This window comes from Ranitomeya imitator, chromosome 5 (assembly GCF_032444005.1).
Source record: "Ranitomeya imitator isolate aRanImi1 chromosome 5, aRanImi1.pri, whole genome shotgun sequence".
Classification (NCBI taxonomy): Eukaryota; Metazoa; Chordata; class Amphibia; order Anura; family Dendrobatidae; genus Ranitomeya; species Ranitomeya imitator.
This window is the reverse complement of record NC_091286.1, coordinates 193526255-193545383: the sequence shown is the minus strand read 5'-3', so window position 1 is coordinate 193545383 and position 19129 is coordinate 193526255. Positions and strand designations below refer to the sequence as shown.

Sequence of the window (19129 nt, the reverse complement as noted above, 5' to 3'; positions counted from 1 at the left end):
CCAGTACCCGAAGACCGACGCACAGGCTCTGCCTGTTCTTCCGCGCCGGGACGGGTAATGGGTAAGTGGAAACTTCTCCGCCGTGTTAAGCACGGGGGTCCCTGTCAGAAAAGGAAACCCAACTGAAGCGACAGAGGTACCGCCCTTTTATTTTCAGTAGGGTTTCCTGTCCTGACTGGGCGGATCCCCTCTCTCAGGTGTGCCATCATGGGGGAAGGGAAAAACAAGCCTACAATTGCTTAGGTTTCCAAGTGTGTGAAATGTAATGATACAGCACTAATCTCCTGGTTTAACTTTATATATTAGAAAATACTGGGAAACCAGAGTAAACAAATAAAAGATCTAAGGGTGACCCACCTCTAAACAGGTAGTATGGAAACACAGCAAAGCTGACATTGCTATGAGATGAGGAGAGCCAAGATAGATTAGTAATGTGACACTCTTAAGCTCAACTTCACTTTCCAATCATGCAGGACCAGGAGATCAGAGAAGAATCATTACAGCTCACACATTCAGAAACCTAGAATAAGGTGGGAGTGAGCTATTTTTCTGTATTGCTGTCTACTTATGATTGGGCAACTTGTACAACAAGAAGTAGAACATGCCACCGATGAAAATCTGATAACACCGACTTAGACTTAAAAACTAACTCATTGGGTATCAAATGCCTTGAATGCTAATATTTCAGTAATGAAGAGGTGAAAGGAGGAAACAAAAACAAGACTCATATGTTTTATTCCACTGTGCAGCCACCGTTACATAATGTGTCTAGCCTGAAATGAAAAATGTGGTGAAAAGTCCTCTGATTCACAGTGCGGTTGGGAAAGAAAGTTACCCAAATCAGGAAGACAACATACTTAAAGGGACTCTGTCACCTGAATTTGGAGGGAACAATTTTCAGCCACAGAGGCGGGGTTTTCGGGTGTTTGATTCACCCTTTCCTTACCCGCTGGCTGCATGCTGGCTGCAATATTGGATTGAAGTTCATTCTTTGTCCTCCGTAGTACATGCCCGCACAAGGCAATCTTGCCTTGCGCAGGCGTGTACTATGGAGGACAGAGAATGAACTTCAATCCAATATTGCAGCCAGCATGCAGCCTGCCTTGTGCAGGCGTGTACTACGGAGGACAGAGAATGAACTTCAATCCAATATTGCAGCCAGCGGGTAAGGAAAGGGTGAATCAAACACCCAAAAACCCTGCCTCTATGGCTGAAAATTGTTCCCTCCAAATTCAGGTGACAGAGTCCCTTTAAGAATAGAACATTTTCATGTAAAAACAACATTTCTTACACCTGAATTTTTTGAATAAGACAGGTCTAATTTTTAATTGTTTCGGAGCCCAATGCCATACTCTTGTACATTTGGCTTGAGATTATAGCACTCATGTATCATTGAAATTGAGTTTATACTGAGATTGAGAATACATTTTATCTTAAACTTCCTATTGACATGTTGACATAAATCCTCACTGCACACTTGAATGGAACTGTAACAAGAGAAATAAAGAGGAAATAAAAATAAACATTTATTTATTTATTTTTACCCAGAAAGTAAAATGTGTCATGAAAAAACAAAACAAATCTCTGAATCATTGGTATAAATAGAAGCATTCCAAAAGGTAGTAACCCAAAGCAACGTGTCAAATTTGAAAAATTTAGCCTGATCATAAAGATGAAAACTGAATCTGAAGGAAGGAGTCAAATATCAATAAATCTCTCAGTTTGAAATTTCTTCTCAAACTGAGTAGATAAAATTGACACAGAAAAATTCTTCAGACAATTACAATAATATTTAATATTCCAATTACATTGTTCCAGAAAAAGTAGTAGCTGCTTTCTTTCTCCAACCTATGCCCATTCCTTTAGATCTGCATTGTTCAAGTCAGAATCTGCTATTGTAAAATAAAGATCCATTTAGGCAAAACGTGCATTTTCTTAGAAACATTGAATCATCGATTCTCTAGATTTCCCGACTCCAATCCATTTAACTGCGAAAAGAAAAAATCAAAAATTTCAAAAAGGGCAAAGAAATATCAGAAGATGAACGATTATTTTAAATACATTTTTTGTTAAACATTTTTGTATAAAATTTGTTGATTTAAAAAAGATAAATAAATAAAAATATAAAATATACTGAAATCTCATTTTAATCAGGAGAAACAGTTCTAGGAAAAAATTACTGTCATTTGTGTATTTAACAAATTACTAAAACTAAAATCATTCAACTTTCCATTGGCTAAATGATAAATGTCAGGACATTCTGGGTCTAAATGCTGTGAAAACTGTATCCAATCTTGGTACAGATGGGTTTGAATGGATTTGCAGTTGACCTTGAGACCTGCTGCTCCATTCAACTAACAAATGCCCTTGCCTATGTGGAGTATGAGGGTCTCCCAAAACCTCACATGAGATGGCTTTCAGGCAAAGAAAGAATAGTCGCAAGCACTTCTATTCTTTATTTAGTCAGAATGTGGGTTTTCCTTCTTCTGTGTCTTATCCTATGGAAATGCCATAACTGTGGGAGCAGGAATACTCCCTAAAGGCTTTACTTCAAGAATAAAGTATTTTATGTTTCAGATTTTCTGCACCTGCTAGGTAAATTAGGTGTCCCACTGCTAGAACCTGAACCGATCGGTAGATCAGAGAATTTTTATCATAAATGGAGAACAGTTATTCCACTTACAAACAACAAAGAAGGTTGGATGCCCGACTGCCGCACCATTCATTCTCTATGGGGCTATTGAGCAGTGTGGTCAGTTTTTTCTGGCAACCCCATAGGAAATCACTGGACTATAGGTCAGGAATTCACACTGCCGATCTATTCTATATCCAGGATTTCACCATACTGCTGATCAGTTTAGATCCCAGCAGTTGGACCCCACAAGATCCAGCTATCACTTATCCTGAATATAAGCGATAACATGTTTTAATTGATTACCCCTTTAAAAAGGAATCTGTCAGCAGAATCAACCCTTTTATGCCATCTACACTGCCCACAAAAGTAAAGGGAACACTAAAATCCCACATCCTAGATATCACTGAATGAAATATTCCAGTTGTAAATATTTATTCAATAGTGGAATGTGTGGAGAACAATAAAACCTAAAAATGATCAACGTAAATCACAACTAATATCCCACGGAGGTCTGGAGTTGGAATGATGTTTAAAATCAAAGTGGAAAATGAAGTTACAGGCTGATCCAACTTCAGTGGAAATGCCTCAAGACAAGGAAATGATGGTCAGTAGTGTGTGTAGCCTCCAAGTGCCTGTATGACATCCCTACAATGCCTGGGCATGCTCCCGATGAAGCGGCGGATGGTCTCCTGAAGGATCTCCTCCCAGACCTGGACTAAAGCATCCACCAACTCCTGGACAGTCTGTGGTGTAACATAACGTTGGTGGATGGTGCAAAACACAATGTGTTCAATCGGATTCAGGTCGGGGGAACGGGTGGGCCAGTCCATAGCTTCAATGCCTTCATCTTGCAGGAACTGCCGACACATTCCAGCCACATGAGGTCTGGCATTGTCCTGCATTAGGAGGACCCCAGGGCCAACTGCACCAGCATATGGTCTCAAGGGGTCTGTGGATCTCAACTCGGTACCTAATGGCAGTCAGGCTACCTCTGGCTAGCACATGGGGGGCTGTGCGGTCCTCCATTGTCCAGTCAAAATAAGGTTTGACTCGGAACAAATTCCAAGAAAGCGTTTTATGATTTTTTTAATTACTATTATATGTGGGGAAAAACATATTAAAAGTTTTCCAAAAATTGATCACCACAAAGGTCCTAACTATGATGTCATAAGACGATGACAGCCATCGCACTAAAAATAACGAATATTTCCATATTTCAAAGCTGTAGCTTTAGATTACAGAAGAGTTTGCATTTCGTATACTATATATTTTCATATAACAATTTTTATACAAAGTTTTATACTAGCTACAGTACAGACCAAAAGTTTGGACACACCTTCTCATTTAAAGATTTTTCTGTATTTTCATGACTATGAAAATTGTACATTCACACTTTAGGCATCAAAACTATGAACTAACAAATGTGGAATTATATACTTAAAAAAGTGTGAAACAACTGAAAATACGTCTTATATTCTAGGTTCTTCAAAGTAGCCACCTTTTGCTTTGATGACTGCTTCGCACACTCTTGGCATTCTCTTGATGAGCTTCAAGAGGTAGTTACCGGGAATGTTCTTCCAACAATCTTGAAGGAGTTCCCAGAGATGCTTAGCACTTGTTGGCATTTTTGCCTTCACTCTGTGCGGTCCAGCTTGCCCCAAACCATCATCTTGCCAGGTCATCTAGTGTGGCACCCCATCACTCTCCTTGGTCAAATAGCCCTTACACAGCCTGGAGGTGTGTTTGGGGTCATGGTCCTGTTGAAAAATAAATGGTCCAACTAAACACATACCGGATGGAATAGAATGCTGCTGCAAGATGCTTTGGTAGCCATGCTGGTTCAGTATGCCTTCAATTTTGAATAAATCCCCAACAGTGTCACCAGCAAAGCACCCCCACATCATCACACCTCCTCCTTCATGCTTCACGGTGGGAACCAGGCATGTAGAGTCCATCCGTTCACCCCTTCTGCGTCGCACAAAGACACGGTGGTTGGAACCAAAGATCTCAAATTTGGACTCATCAGACCAAAGCACAGATTTCCACTGATCTAATGTCCATTCCTTCTGATCTTTAGCCCAAACAAGTCTCTTCTGCTTGTTGCCTGTCCGTAGCAGTGGTTTCCTAGCAGCTATTTTACCATGAAGGCCTGCTGCACAAAGTCTCCTCTTAAAAGCTGTTGTAGAGAGGTGTCTGCTGCTAGAACTCTGTGTGGCATTGACCTGGTCTCTAATCTGAGCTGCTGTTAACCTACGATTTCTGAGGCTGGTGACTTGGATAAACTTATCCTCAGAAGCAGAGGGTCAGTCCTCATGTGAGCCAGTTTCTTTGTAGCGCTTGATGGTTTTTGCCATTGCACTTGGTGACACTTTCAAAGTTTTCCCAATTTTTCGGACTGACTGACCTTTAGTTCTTAAAGTAATGATGGCTACTCGTTTTTCTTTACTTTGCTGCTTTTTTCTTGCCATAAAACAAATTCTAACAGTCTATTCAGTAGGACTATCAGCTGTGTATCCACCAGACTTTTGCACAACACAACTGATGGTCCCAACCCCATTTATAAGGCAAGAAATCCCACTTATTAAAACGGACAGGGCACACCTGTGAAGTGAAAACCATTCCCGGTGACTACCTCTTGAAGCTCATTAAGATAATGCCAAGACTGTGCAAAGCAGTCATCAAATTAAAAGGTGGCTACTTTGAAGAACCTAGAATATAAGACAATTTCAGTTGTTTCACACTTTTTTGTTAAGTTTATTTATGGTCCGCATACCCGTGAACAGGTAAGTCTGTGTCTTTTGCAAGTGCACCGAAGTGTACTACAACCACGAGAACAATTGCAGTGAATTATTTTCAGAAGTGTTTCTGGCGCGGGTGAAGTATCCATCATCACTGGAACTAGACTGTTGTTCTGCAATTCCCATCCCCATTCAGTAGTGTCCATGGCCTCACCATTGTCCATCCAAAGCATGACTTGGAGGTAACTCCAAAGGGCATGATGCTTCGTCAGGAGGAGGTCAGTGGCAGTCGTTCAGGTGTAACAAAGATTTTGGCTGAACCAACTTTTTTGCAGAGAGTAGAATACCTGATTGCAGACAGATTGTCTCCAGGTTTGCCCCCAAACAATGCCACCATCACTTTACACCCAGTGTCTTCAATCTCAGCTCTGTTTTTGTTAGGTGTGGAAAAGATTTTAGCACAGTTATTTAAGACCGAGTCTCCCTTCAAAACCACTGAAGTGGTATCGCAACCCGTGAATGCATGAAGGAACAGAAGAACAGGCATGGTTTCCCAGGAACTTCTTCATAACCTTAATGTCGTATACTGTTGCAGGACTCCCTTTATCTGAGTAGAAATAAAGCTTGCTGCCATCGCTGGTTGACGCGTGATGAAGTAACAACACCAAAAGATCTGTATCTTCGCCAATGAGACTAGTACTTTTGTTGGATGACATTGACACTGCTGCCTTAGCAATCTCCACATCTGCATCCCCCTCTGATTGTATTATGTGGCAACCTCTGTCATTCATGCGCTGTGAAACGAGATTGATACGAGACTGTTTGTTCTCCACTTTCAAAAGGAAGTCTTCCTTTTTCCCGACAAATTTCGTTCCTTCAGCAATGTTCACTTTGTTACTTGTTTGTTTTTTGCGCTGTCACTGATGGGTAATGTCCTTAGTCTTTGGTCCTCCAATGTAACCATCAAATACTATCGTAGCCGTGCTTTAGTGTGAAAGATGCATAGTCTTCAGCGATTCAATAATATGTCTTTCCTTCTGACCACTTCAGTCGATGGAGAAGAGAACCTCCGTCAAGAACATAATGTTCCACTTTGGGTACATCCTTGAGTACTGCGTCATGTGAACTCTGTTCTTTTATAGCAGCCATCAATTGTGCTTTGTTTGGTTTGCGTAAGAGATGTTTTGCCTCAAAGAGGGATGGTGGGTATGGTGAAAGTTCATAGGCCATCACCTCATCAAGGGAAAGATCAGCAGTTTGAGACACCACAAAAAACCTTTGGAACAAAAGAGCGGGGTCTATTGTTTTGTCCTTATCAACGTCAATAGCCTCACTGGATGCCAGGGTCTTGGCTTTCATTGACCGCTTGTACTTACCTCAAAACAATGATTGACCCTCCATTGTTGCCACTATTTCTCTGCTAATGGTGAACAGGTTATGAACATTGACATCCTTATTTGCATTGACACCGGTGATAATGTTGCGAAGAGACACTTCATCAGAGAAAGGTGAAAAGGTCTTGAGTTTACTAACAATTTTCTCCAGGTCTTCACAATCTCTTCTTGTCCTTGACGTTCTTGCCTCCTTGTGTTGTTCACTGGTGACAAAGCTCTGGCGAGTGAAACCCTGCATTGCATCACTGTAGGAAGAGGACACTGGCACAGACCGAGTCCACAAGGCCCTCTGATGTTTGGACATTCCACTTCCTCTGGTGAGTCCTCCTGCAGTTTTTAGGGAGTACATCAGAGCTTGCTCGATGACTAGGTCGCCACCCAGGCCTGCCCAGTACTGATCAGTCCACCTTACAACATGCAAGCCATTCATAAATCTATGGAAGACTGGTGGCATATCATCTTCCAGAATGATCATAGACTGGAGGTAAAGGTAGGCGGCCTTCACATAGTTCCCATGCCCAGCAGCTGCAAGAATGGGCAAACATTCGGCTACAGCATGAAGGTGCATCAGCCAGGATCCTGTACGATCGGCCTCGATAAGCTCCCTTGCTATTCCAACCATCTGTTGGTAATTCAGCCATAGTTTACTGGTACGAGAGTGAGCGGATAATCCGTTTCATTTGGTGGACAAGAGGTGGACAATTTGATAGACACTGCAAGGCGAGTCGAATTTAACATTTTACAGCTTTGGCGGCCATATTCTTTGACGTCACATTTGGACCCTTTGTGGTAGCCCTATCTTGGTAAACTTTTAGTATGTTTTTCCCTACATGTAATACTACCAAAAAAAAACCTATAAAACGCTTTCTTGGAATTTATTCAGGGTAAAGTCTTTTTTTTTCGTATTTTGACTGGACTACCAAAGAAATGTCACCCCACACCATTACTGACCCACTGCCAAACCGGTCATGCTGAAGGATGTTGCAGGCAGATCGCTCTCCAGACTGTCACGTCTGTCACATGTGCTAAGTGTGAACCTGCTTTCATCTCCGAAAGCAGGCTAATGCCAAGCGTCCTGCACGGTGTGGGGCTGTGAGTACAACCCCCATCTCTGGACGTCGGGCACTCAGACCAACCCTATGGAGTATGTTTCTAACAGTTTGTGCAGACATGCACATTTGTAGCCTGCTGGAGGTCATTTTGCAGGGCTCTGGCAGTGCTCCTCCTTGCACAAAGGCTGAGGTAGCGGTCCTGCTGCTGGGTTGTTGGCCTCCTACGGCCCCCTCCACGTCTCTTGGTGTACTGGCCTGTCTTCTGGTAGCACCTCCAGCCTGTGGACACTACGCTGACAGACACAGCAAACCTCCTTGCCACTGCTCGCATTGATGTGCCATCCTGGATGAGCTGCACTACCTGAGCCACTTGTGTGGGTTGTAGAGTCCATCTCATGCTACCACAAGTGTGAAAGCACAACCAACATTCAAAAGTGACCAAAACATCAGCCAGAAAGCATTGGCACTGAGATGTGGTCTGTGGTCCCCACCTGCAGAACCACTCCTTTATGGAGAGTGTCTTGTTAATTACCAATAAATTCCATCTGTTGTCTATTCCATTTGCACAACAGCATGTGAAATTGATTGTCAAACAGTGTTGCTTCCTAAGTGGACAGTTTGATTTAGCAGAAATTTGATTTACATGGAGTTCTATTTTGTTTAAGTGTTCCCTTTAATTTTTTTAGCAGTGTATATAGGTCCCAGGAAGCCGATTAAAATGAAACCTTGATATCTGCAATCTGATATATTCCACAAAAATATTATAAATGAGCCGTTTATGACTATAGTCTGGAAACTGATCTGCATGAGAAACAGCCTCCAGAGCTTATTTTAATTAAAAGGGGGCTTCAAAATAATTTTAATCAGCTTTCTAAGACCTACATGCCCATATAGATGGCGTAGAAGTGTTGATCCTACTGACAGATTCCGTTTACCTTAATTATTGTATACTGGTAATTTGCACAGTACCCACAAAATAAATGCAGTCCCACATATTACTTTATGTTAATAAACAACACTATAAACCTCTCAGATAACAAAAATGTAAAACCAAAAGTTTGGGATTTAATACTCAATATGTTGGGTTTTATGTAAATTATGAAGTTGACCTAAGATGAGCCAACATAAGTTAGGCCAACTGAAGCCAAAAAAGGACAAAATGTTAACTTACTTGGAATGCCAAGTGATTCTTCTACAAAATGAACATATTTCTTTGCATTTGCAGGCAGGTCGTTGAATGTTCTTGCATTAGAAGTGTCGCTTTTCCATCCGGGAAGTGTTTCGTATTCAACCTCAACTCTATTCAACACTTCTTGATTTGCTGTAAAGTGGTGCACAAAAACCAAAAACATACTTAAGGGTCAATAGTCTGAAAGCCTCTTTTTTTCTTAAAGGGAACCTGTCACCACTTTTTTTGCTCTACTTAAAATATCATTTAATTGCTTGTCAGGCATGCATTCCACATCTACATTTGAAACCCCCTGACACCCCCACGCATCACCCATAAAACATTTTTTAATTTGTCCCGCACTGTATATTAATCTGTTCAGTCCGGTCCGATGGGCGTTGCCTCTGTTCCCTCACTCCACCCCTCCTCGGCTTGCTGTACTCATTCTTCGCCGTGAATCTCGCAGAGCGCGTACAGATTTTGCGAGTGCGCATTGCAATGTGACCTCGCGCGTGCGCAGTATGCTTTGCCCATGTGCCAGTACTGCTTTTCGGCATGCGCCAGTACGGCTTTTCGGCTTTGCCCGCAGTTTGGCAAGCACACTGCGGATGCGCAAGGTCACATTGCAATGCGCAAAATCTGTACGCGCTCTGCGAGATTCACGGCGAAGAATGAGTACAGCAAGCCGAGGAAGGGTGGAGTGAGGGAACAGATGCAACGCCCATCGGACCGGACTGAACAGATTAACATACAGCGCGGGACAAATAAAGGTTTTTATGGGTGATGCACGGGGTGTCGGGGTTTCAAATGTTGATGTGGAATGCATACCTGACAAGCAATTAAATGATATTTTTAGCTGATAGAGCAAAAAAGTGGTGACAGGTTCCCTTTAATGAAGTGGACCCTAAATAACACATTAGTGAGACCACTGGGCACGTCTACACAGAGATTTTCCATCCAACTTTTGCTATTGTAGTTACATGGCTTGTAAATAAAACATATGGCAAGATATTATCTCCCAAGTACGTCTCATTAGGTATATCCTATTCAAATGAGACCTTTCAAAAAGGAAATAAGTCAAAGGGCATTTAGAAAACATAACTGAGGGGTCAGCGCTAAGATTTTAACCCCTTTACTCCCAAGCCTGTTTTCACCTTCCTGCCCAGGACAAATTTTAAATTCTGACGCGTGTCACTCACTCTGGAACACCAACGAATTCCATCGAATCTGGACAACTCTAGAACGCTTCAACGGTTCACTGTAATTTAGAGATTGTTTTTCGTGACAACTTGTTCATGGTAAAATTAGGTCGATATTTTTTGCATTTATTTTTAAAAATAAGTTTTGGTAAAAAATTTGAAAATGTCGCAATTAATTTTTATGCCCTTAACCCCTACACAAATTTTACAATTTGGACCAGTATCACTATGTACTAGTAACTTAAACACTTCAATGGATCCTACCAGAGACCTCTCTCTCTCTATATCTATCTATATACACACACACACACACACACGTACATACAAACACACACACACACACCTGGCACTGTATGTGAAGGGAGATAAGTATCATTAAGATTACTTTTTTCTGTCATCTAAAAAATGCCCATAATTTTCTCTCAAGAATGCTATGTGCTGAAGGGGTTAATCAACCTTGCGAAAGACAGGGTTTTTTAGGTGAGTAGATCAGAGATGGTGAGGATGCCTACGCACCATATCTCCACCTCAAGGGTGTGGCTGGGAAGTTAACCCCTTAACGACTGCTGATACAACTTTTAACGGCGGCAGTTAAGGGTCTTATAACACTCCCTTTTTAACAATGCTGAGAAATAAGTGTATAGCAGGTGTAGACGAGACCCTGGAGAACATGCCTCGGCCCCCAGTTACGTGATAGGGGGTCTATCACAGTGATCAAAATAGTAATAATAAAAAAATAGTTGTATTTTTTTTCCTATCTTTGCAGTTAGGGTTCGGGTTGCGGTTGTGGGGTTGGGATTAAAGGTTAGGGGTGTGTTGGGGTGGAGTTAGAATTGGGGGGTTTCCACTGTTTAGGCATATCAGGGGGTCTACAAATGTAACATGGTGCCCCCCGTCGATTCCAACCAATTTTGCTTTCAAAAAGTCAAACAGTGCTCCCTCCCTTCTGAGTCTTCCATGCATCCAAAGAGTGGCTTTCCCCCACAAATGGGGTATCTGCGTACTCAGGAGAAAATAGTCCACAAAATTTGTTGTGCACTTTCTTCTGATACCCTTGTGAAAATAAAAAATTTTGGGTCTAAACAATTTTTTGTTAAAGTTAAATGTTAATTGTTTCCTTCCACATTGCTTTAGTTCTCGTGAAGCACCTGAATAGTTAATAAACTACTTGAATGTCGTTTTGTGCACCGACGGTTTGCGACGTCCCCGTACCAACGGAAGTGTGAAAGTAGCCTGAGGGGTGCAGTTTTTAGAATGGTGTCACTTTTGGGTATTTTCTGTCATAGCGACCCCCTAAAGTCACTTAAAATGTGAGGTGGTCCTTAAAAAATGGTTTTGTAAATTTTGTTGGAAAAATGAGAAATCCCTCGACAACTTTTAACCGTTATAATGTTCTAACATTAAAAAAAAAAAAAAATAATGTTTCCAAAAATTGTACTGATGGCAATTTTACATGTGGGAAATGTTATTAACTATTTTGTGTGACATAACTCTCTGATTTAAGTGCACAAAAAGAATAAGTTCGAAAATTTGCGCCAAATTTGTTTTTTCATAAATAAATGCAAGTCTTACCGAAGAAATGTTATTACTAACATGAAGTACAATATGTCACGAAAAAAAAATCTCAGAATCAGTGGGATACATTGCAGTGTTCCAGAGCTACAGCTCTGGCAAATAAAATATGAGACCACTGCAAAATTTTCAGTTTATATTTAAGTAAAATGTAAATAGTTTATAGAATAAAAGAAAAAAAGACAACATGCAATGTTATGTCAACCCTTTAAAAAAAACTTATAATTCTGGCGTTCATTCCGGATTAATTCTTTTTATAGCTTTATAGATCAGGTGATTCTGAACGCTGCGATACCAAATGTGTGGGTTTTTTCTTTCTTTTATGGTTTTATTTTGAATGGGGTGAATGGTGATTTGAACAGTTATTTTTTTTTAAATTTTTAAAAACTTTTCTTTTACTTATTGCATGCTTCAATAGTCTTCATGGGAGACTAGAAGCTGCAGTTGTCTGATCTCCTCTGCTACATACAGGTGATGATCAAATCGCCTGTGTGTAGCAGAAATGCTTACTTGCCACTGGGTGGCGCTCACAGCAATCCGGGAATGACAAACATAGGGGTCTCCTGCAGACCCCAGGTTGTCATGCCAACCCATTGGTGACCCACAATCACGTGACACAGGCGCCGACGGGCGGGATTAGTGACGCTCTTCTGGCGCGATCACAGAGATGGACAGCGGTATTTAACAGGGGCACATGTCAGCTTTTCAAAACAGCCGAGAAGTGACGGGAAAGATGTGGGCTCACTGCCGGAGGCCACATCAAAGGGAGAGACACGACACGCACAGTACATGTATGGCACATGTCAAGAAGGGGTTTAAAAAAAAAATCACACATTTGATATGACCGACCTGAGAAACGTTGCCAGATTTTTTACTGCACAATAAAAACATCCAAAAAGTAAAACCTCAAAAGTTGGAATCAGTTTTTTCCCTGTGCATTTGGATTTTCTTAGAGTTCATATGATATCCTGTGGCCATTCAATACCAAAAGCAAGCTTTCATATACTGTAGGTGTGTAAAAAAACAACAAAAAAAAAAAAAGTTACTCCCTCCCTTCATTTGGAGTTTAAAAACAAACAAAAATGAATATTTGAAGAGGACACAGGCCTACTTTACCGTCAGAAATAAAAATCTCAGGGAATGGTCGATGCAGAAACTGGTTTGGAAAAAATATATATTTAAATAAAAAAAAGGATTTTAGAACAAAGTAACATAGAACACATTTTACATTAAGTACTTGAAGGTTGATTCAGTGTGATGGACACTCAGGATTACAAGTGATATTTGCCCTTTAGGGCAGATTGGTTCAAGCGTTATACGCATTCCCTTTATTCCCATCTCCTATTCCTTGGCTGAACTTCATGGACATAAGTTTTTATTCAATTGTAACGTTCAAATTTGAAAGGTTATACATGTCTAAGTGCAGAATGAATCACAGAATATCATTTGGCCATATGTAAGCCCACTATTTATTCTCACCAGTCTCAAGTATTTCTTAGGTCTGCTGATGTCAAACTTGACGTCAGTAGAGTAAAAGATGTATCGTATGTCTAATGTCAAATGCAGCTGAGTTAACAAAAATAGCCAAGTGTCAGTGGGTTAAAATGCAGTTGGTCGCATTGCCTTGACCCCTCGAAGCTCAGACTTCAGGAGAGTTGCTAGTTTGGAAACGATATGGGTACACACAGCCGTTACTGTCAGCTCCACATGAACACAGTGTCTAACAGTGAAGCGCCCCCCATCAGCACTACATGCACTCTTTAAAAATAAAAGTCAGTCTTTGTTTCCCAAGTCTTATAACAAAAAAGGTTCTACATTTGGCATTGCGATGATCATAACCTGTAGAATAACATTTAAAATGAATGAGAAAAATCATACAAACAATAGCTGAATAGATGGCAATTAGATAAAAGGCCAACTATACGAGTATACTATAAAAAGGAAGCAATTTGAGGAACATATACCACATTATAACAGAACTATTAGTGGTTAAACATGCCAGGAGACATAGGGTAGGCAAATGCTAAAATCGCTTAACCCCTTTCTGCCATTGGACGTAGGGGGGAGCGCGGCCGATCGCGGCCGGGTGTCAGCTGCTTATTGCAGCTGACATCCGACACTATGTGCCAGGAGCGGTCACGGACCGCCCCCGGCACATTAACCCCCGACACACCGCAATCAAAGATGATCGCGATGTGCCGGCGGTGCAGGGAAGCATCGCGCAGGGAGGAGGCTCCCTGCGGGCTTCCCTGAGACCACCGCAGCAACGCGATGTGATCGCGTTGCTCCGGGGGTCTCCGTACCTCCCTCCTGCAGCAAGTCCCGGATCTAAGATGGCCGCGGATCCGGGTCCTGCAGGGAGGGAGGTGGCTTATCAAGTGCCTGCTCAGAGCAGGCACTTGGTAACGCTGCAGCGCTGTTTGACAGATCGGTGATCTGTCAGAGTGCTGTGCAAACTGGCAGATCACCGATCTGTATTGTCCCCCCCTGGGACAAAGTAAAAAAGTTAAAAAAAAAATTTCCAAGTGTGTAAAAAAAAAAAAAAAAAACCTAAATAATGAAAAAAATATATATATTATTCCCATAAATACATTTCTTTATCTAAATAAAAAAATAAACAATAAAAGTACACATATTTAGTATCGTCGCGTCCGTAACAACCCGACCTATAAAGCTGTCCCGCTAGTTAACCCCTTCAGTAAACACCGTAAGAAAAAAAAAATAAAAAAAAAACCGAGGCAAAAAACAACGCTTTATTATCGTACCGCCGAACAAAAAGTGGAATAACACGCGATCAAAAAGACGGATATAAATAATAATCTTGTAGATTGTGAGCCCTCGCGGGCAGGGGTCCTCTCTCCTGCACCAGTTGGGACTTGTATTGTTAAAGATTATTGTACTTGTTTTATTATGTATACCCCTCCTCACATGTAAAGCGCCATGGAATAAATGGCGCTATAATAATAAATAATAATAATAATAATAATAATAACCATGGTACCGCTGAAAGCGTCATCTTGTCCCGCAAAAAACGAGCCACAATACAGCAACATCAGCAAAAAAATAAAAAGGTTATAGTCCTCAGAATAAAGCGATGCAAAAGTAATTATTTTTTCTATAAAATAGTTTTTATCGTATAAAAGCGCCAAAACATAAAAATGATATAAATGAAGTGTCGCTGTAATCGTACTGACCCGAAGAATAAAACTGCTTTATCAATTTTACCAAACGCGGAACGGTATAAACGCCTCCCCCAAAAGAAATTCATGAATAGCTGGTTTTTGGTCATTCTGCCTCACAAAAATCGGAATAAAAAGCGATCAAAAAATGTCACGTGCCCGAAAATGTTACCAATAAAAACGTCAACTCGTCCCGCAAAAAACAAGACCTCACATGACTCTGTGGACTCAAATATGGAAAAATTATAGCTCTCAAAATGTGGTAACGCAAAAAATATTTTTTGCAATAAAAAGCGTCTTTCAGTGTGTGACGGCTGCCAATCATAAAAATCCGCTAAAAAACCCGCTATAAAAGTAAATCAAACCCCCCTTCATCACCCCCTTAGTTAGGGAAAAATTAAAAAAAAATGTATTTATTTCCATTTTCCCATTAGGGTTAGGGCTAGGGTTAGGGCTAGGGTTAAGGTTACAGTTAGGGTTGGGATTAGGATTAGGGGTGTGTCTGGGTTAGAGGTGTGGTTAGGGTTACCGTTGGGATTAGGGTTAGGGGTGTGTTTGGATTAGGGTTTCAGTTATAATTGGGGGGTTCCCACTGTTTAGACACATCAGGGGCTCTCCAAACGCGACATGGCGACCGATCTCAATTCCATCCAATTCTGCATTGAAAAAGTAAAACAGTGCTCCTTCCCTTCCGAGCTCTCCCGTGTGCCCAAACAGGAGTTTACCCCAACATATGGGGTATCAGCGTACTCAGGACAAATTGGACAACAACTTTTGGGGTCCAATTTCTCCTGTTACCCTTGGGAAAATACAAAACTGGGGGCTAAAAAATAATTTTGAGGGGAAATTTTTTTTTTATTTTCACGGCTCTGCGTTATAAACTGTAGTGAAATACTTGGGGGCTCAAAGTTCTCACAACACATCTAGATAAGTTCCTTGGGGGGTCTAGTTTCCAATATGGGGTCACTTGTGGGGGGTTTCTACTGTTTAGGTACATTAGGGGCTCTGCAAACACAATGTGACGCCTGCAGACCATTCCATCCAAGTCTGTATTCCAAATGGCGCTCCTTCCCTTCCGAGCCATCCCATGCGCCCAAACGCTGGTTCTCCCCCACATATATGGTATCAGCGCACTCAGGACAAATTGCACAACAACTTTTGGGGTCCAATTTCTCCTGTTACCCTCGGGAAAATACAAAACTGGGGGCTAAAAAATTATTTTTGTGGGAAAAAATTTTTGGTTTTATTTTTACGGCTCTGCATTATAAACTTCTGTGAAGCTCTTATTGGGTCAAAGTGCTCACCACACATCTAGATAAGTTCCTTAGGGGGTCTACTTTTCAAAATGGTGTCACTTGTGGGGGGTTTCAATGTTTAGGCACATCAGTGGCTCTCCAAACGCAACATGGCGTCCCATCTCAATTCCTGTCAATTTTGCATTGAAAGGTCAAACGGCGCTCCTTCCCTTCCGAGCTCTCCCATGCGCCCAAACAGTGGTTTACCCCCACATATGGGGTATCGGCGTACTCAGGACAAATTGTACAACAACTTCTGGGGTCCATTTTCTCCTGTAACCCTTGGTAAAATAAAACAAATTGGAGCTGAAGTAAATTTTTTGTGAAAAAAAGTTAAATGTAAATTTTTATTTAAACATTCCAAAAATTCCTGTGAAGCACCTGAAGGGTTAATTTCACAAATAAACGCAGGTAATATCAAAAGAAATTTTACCACTACCATGAAGTACAATATGTCACGAGAAAACAATGTCAGAATCACCGGGATCCGTTGAAGTGTTTTAGAGTTATAACCTCATAAAGGGACAGTGGTCAGAATTGTAAAAATTGGCCCGGTCCATAACGTGCAAACCACCCTTGGGGGTAAAGGGGTTAAAGGGATTATCAGAACAATGTCCCCAGTCTTCCCCAAATCTGCTGATATTTTCATGTTGCTTTCTGAAAGATAATGACACAGATTCATCAAGACCACCAATTTTCTTGCCTGTCTTTACGAGGGTGCTCATAATTCCTGAAGAGGTTTATCAGACCCATGCTATCCGACCCATAAGCAGCATGGATCAGACATTGGCTGTGGTAAAGGTAGACTAAACTAATGTTTTAAAGAGCTCAATGCTTCCCTGTGTTGGTAGAAAAACCACAGCAAAAATTATGATTTTTGGAAATCCTGGATTTCTTGTAAGTCACCTGCAGGTTTTCCCTGGTCTGCAAACTTTGAGGTTGTAGAAGTAAAGAAATAATCCAGCATCACTGTGGAACCCTAGTCTTCATTGGACAAACATATTGTGGACTCTGAAAAAAATTCTCCCAACCAGTTCAGTTTAGCTCTACAGATGACAGGCTTGATTCATGAACAGAAAGCTTACCTGGGAAGTGAGGTATCTTTACACCATCCAATTTGTAGGAAACACCTACTTTAATTTCTGAAAAAACATCCAAAATGTCGAGTTTTGTAAGCGCCAGCCTGTAATGTAGAAACCTTTATTATTCTAACATTCATAACATTTTGGCAAGCAATGCACAGGTAAAATAACACTATGTGCAAACTTACGCTGTGAATCCATTGATCATGTGAGCAAATCTGAGCAAAACCAAATCCAACCATCCACATCTCCTCCTCCTACCAGTAGTAACTCCAAACTCATGCCCTCGAGTCTGGAGAATATCTCCAATATCCTAATAACAAACACATAAACAAAGGTATGTGAAGCTTAAAATTCTGGTCGCCTTCCAAAAGTCAATTCGCTCTTAATAGTAAAACACTCATTGGACAAGTATCCATTAGTGAATTGGTTATGCAAATAAATTCACTATTTTGACAACTTACATTGCTTTGCTCAGTCGGAAAGGCACCAATACCAACTCGAGTAGTGTATGCTTTTACCACTCCATAAACATCTCCAATGCTTTGAGGTGGAATGCCAAGGCCCGTACAAACTCCTCCAACAGTGCAATTTGAAGAGGTCACAAATGGATAGGTACCTGCCAAGTATAATAAAAAGGACATCTCATTTAAAAGTGATTTTACACTGCAAACTGTTCAGGTTTATAATCTATAATGCAATTTCAGCTGGTAAAACTAAAAGGGTAGAGTAGCATGGTGGCTCAGTATTTAGCCTTGCGGCACTGGGGTCCTGGGTTCAAATCCCACCAAGGACAACATCTGCAAGGAGTTTGTATGTTCTCCCCGTGTTTACGTGGGTTTCTTCCAACACTCCAAATACATACTGAGAGGGAATTTAGATTGTGAGCCCCATTAGGGACAGTGCTCATAATGTGTGTAAAAGCGCTGTGGAATAAGATGGAGCTATGCAAGCAAAGCATAAAAAATTAAATTGTCAAAGCCCAAATACTAAATGTATCTGATGATATATAGTACAACGTTAAACAATTTTTTTTAACCCCTTTACCCCCAAAGGGGGTTTGCACGTTATGGACCGGGCCAATTTTTACAATTCTGACCACTGTCCCTTTATGAGGTTATAACTCTGGAACGCGTCAACGGATCCCGGTGATTCTGATATTGTTTTCTCGTGACATATTGTACTTCATGATAGTAATAAAATTTCTTTGATATTACCTGTGTTTATTTGTGAAAAAAACAGAAATTTGGTGAAAATTTTGAAAATTTCACGATTTTCCAACTTTGAATTTTTATGCAATTAAATCACAGAGCTATGTCACACAAAATACTTAATAAGTAACATTTCCCACATGTCTACTTTACATCAGCATAATTTTGGAATCAAAATATTTTTTTGTTAGGGAGTTATAAGGGTTAAAAGTTGACCAGCAATTTCTCATTTTTACAACACCATTTTTTTTTTTTTTTAGGGACCACATCTCATTTGAAGTCATTTTGAGGGGTCTATATGATAGAAAATACCCAAGTGTGACACTATTCTAAAAACTGCACCCCTCAAGGTGCTCAAAACCACATTCAAGAAGTTTATTAACCCTTCAGGTGTTTCACAGGAATTTTTGGAATGTTTAAATAAAAATGAACATTTAACTTTTTTTCACAAAAAATTTACTTCAGCTCCAATTTGTTTTATTTTACCAAGCGTAACAGGAGAAAACGGACCCCAGAAGTTGTTGTACAATTTGTCCTGAGTACGCCGATACCCCATATGTGGGGGTAAACCACTGTTTGGGCGCATGACAGAGCTCGGAAGCGA

The 19129-nt window shown here is 40.8% G+C and overlaps 1 protein-coding gene across 1 annotated transcript in view; it reads right to left on the bottom strand.

Annotated features, from left to right (window-relative positions):
• Window positions 1-718: 718 nt before the first annotated feature.
• Window positions 719-19129, bottom strand: part of LOC138681694 (adenylosuccinate synthetase isozyme 2) — an 80355-nt gene continuing 61944 nt past the window's right edge. Inside the window, exons 9-13 of the mRNA XM_069769456.1 lie at window positions 17779-17933; window positions 17503-17627; window positions 17318-17415; window positions 8991-9140; window positions 719-1988 (exon numbers count right to left, since the gene is read on the bottom strand). Of these exons, the coding sequence (XP_069625557.1) occupies window positions 1936-1988; window positions 8991-9140; window positions 17318-17415; window positions 17503-17627; window positions 17779-17933 (581 nt within the window). The 3' untranslated portion in view covers window positions 719-1935. The remainder of the gene's footprint in view (window positions 1989-8990; window positions 9141-17317; window positions 17416-17502; window positions 17628-17778; window positions 17934-19129) is intronic.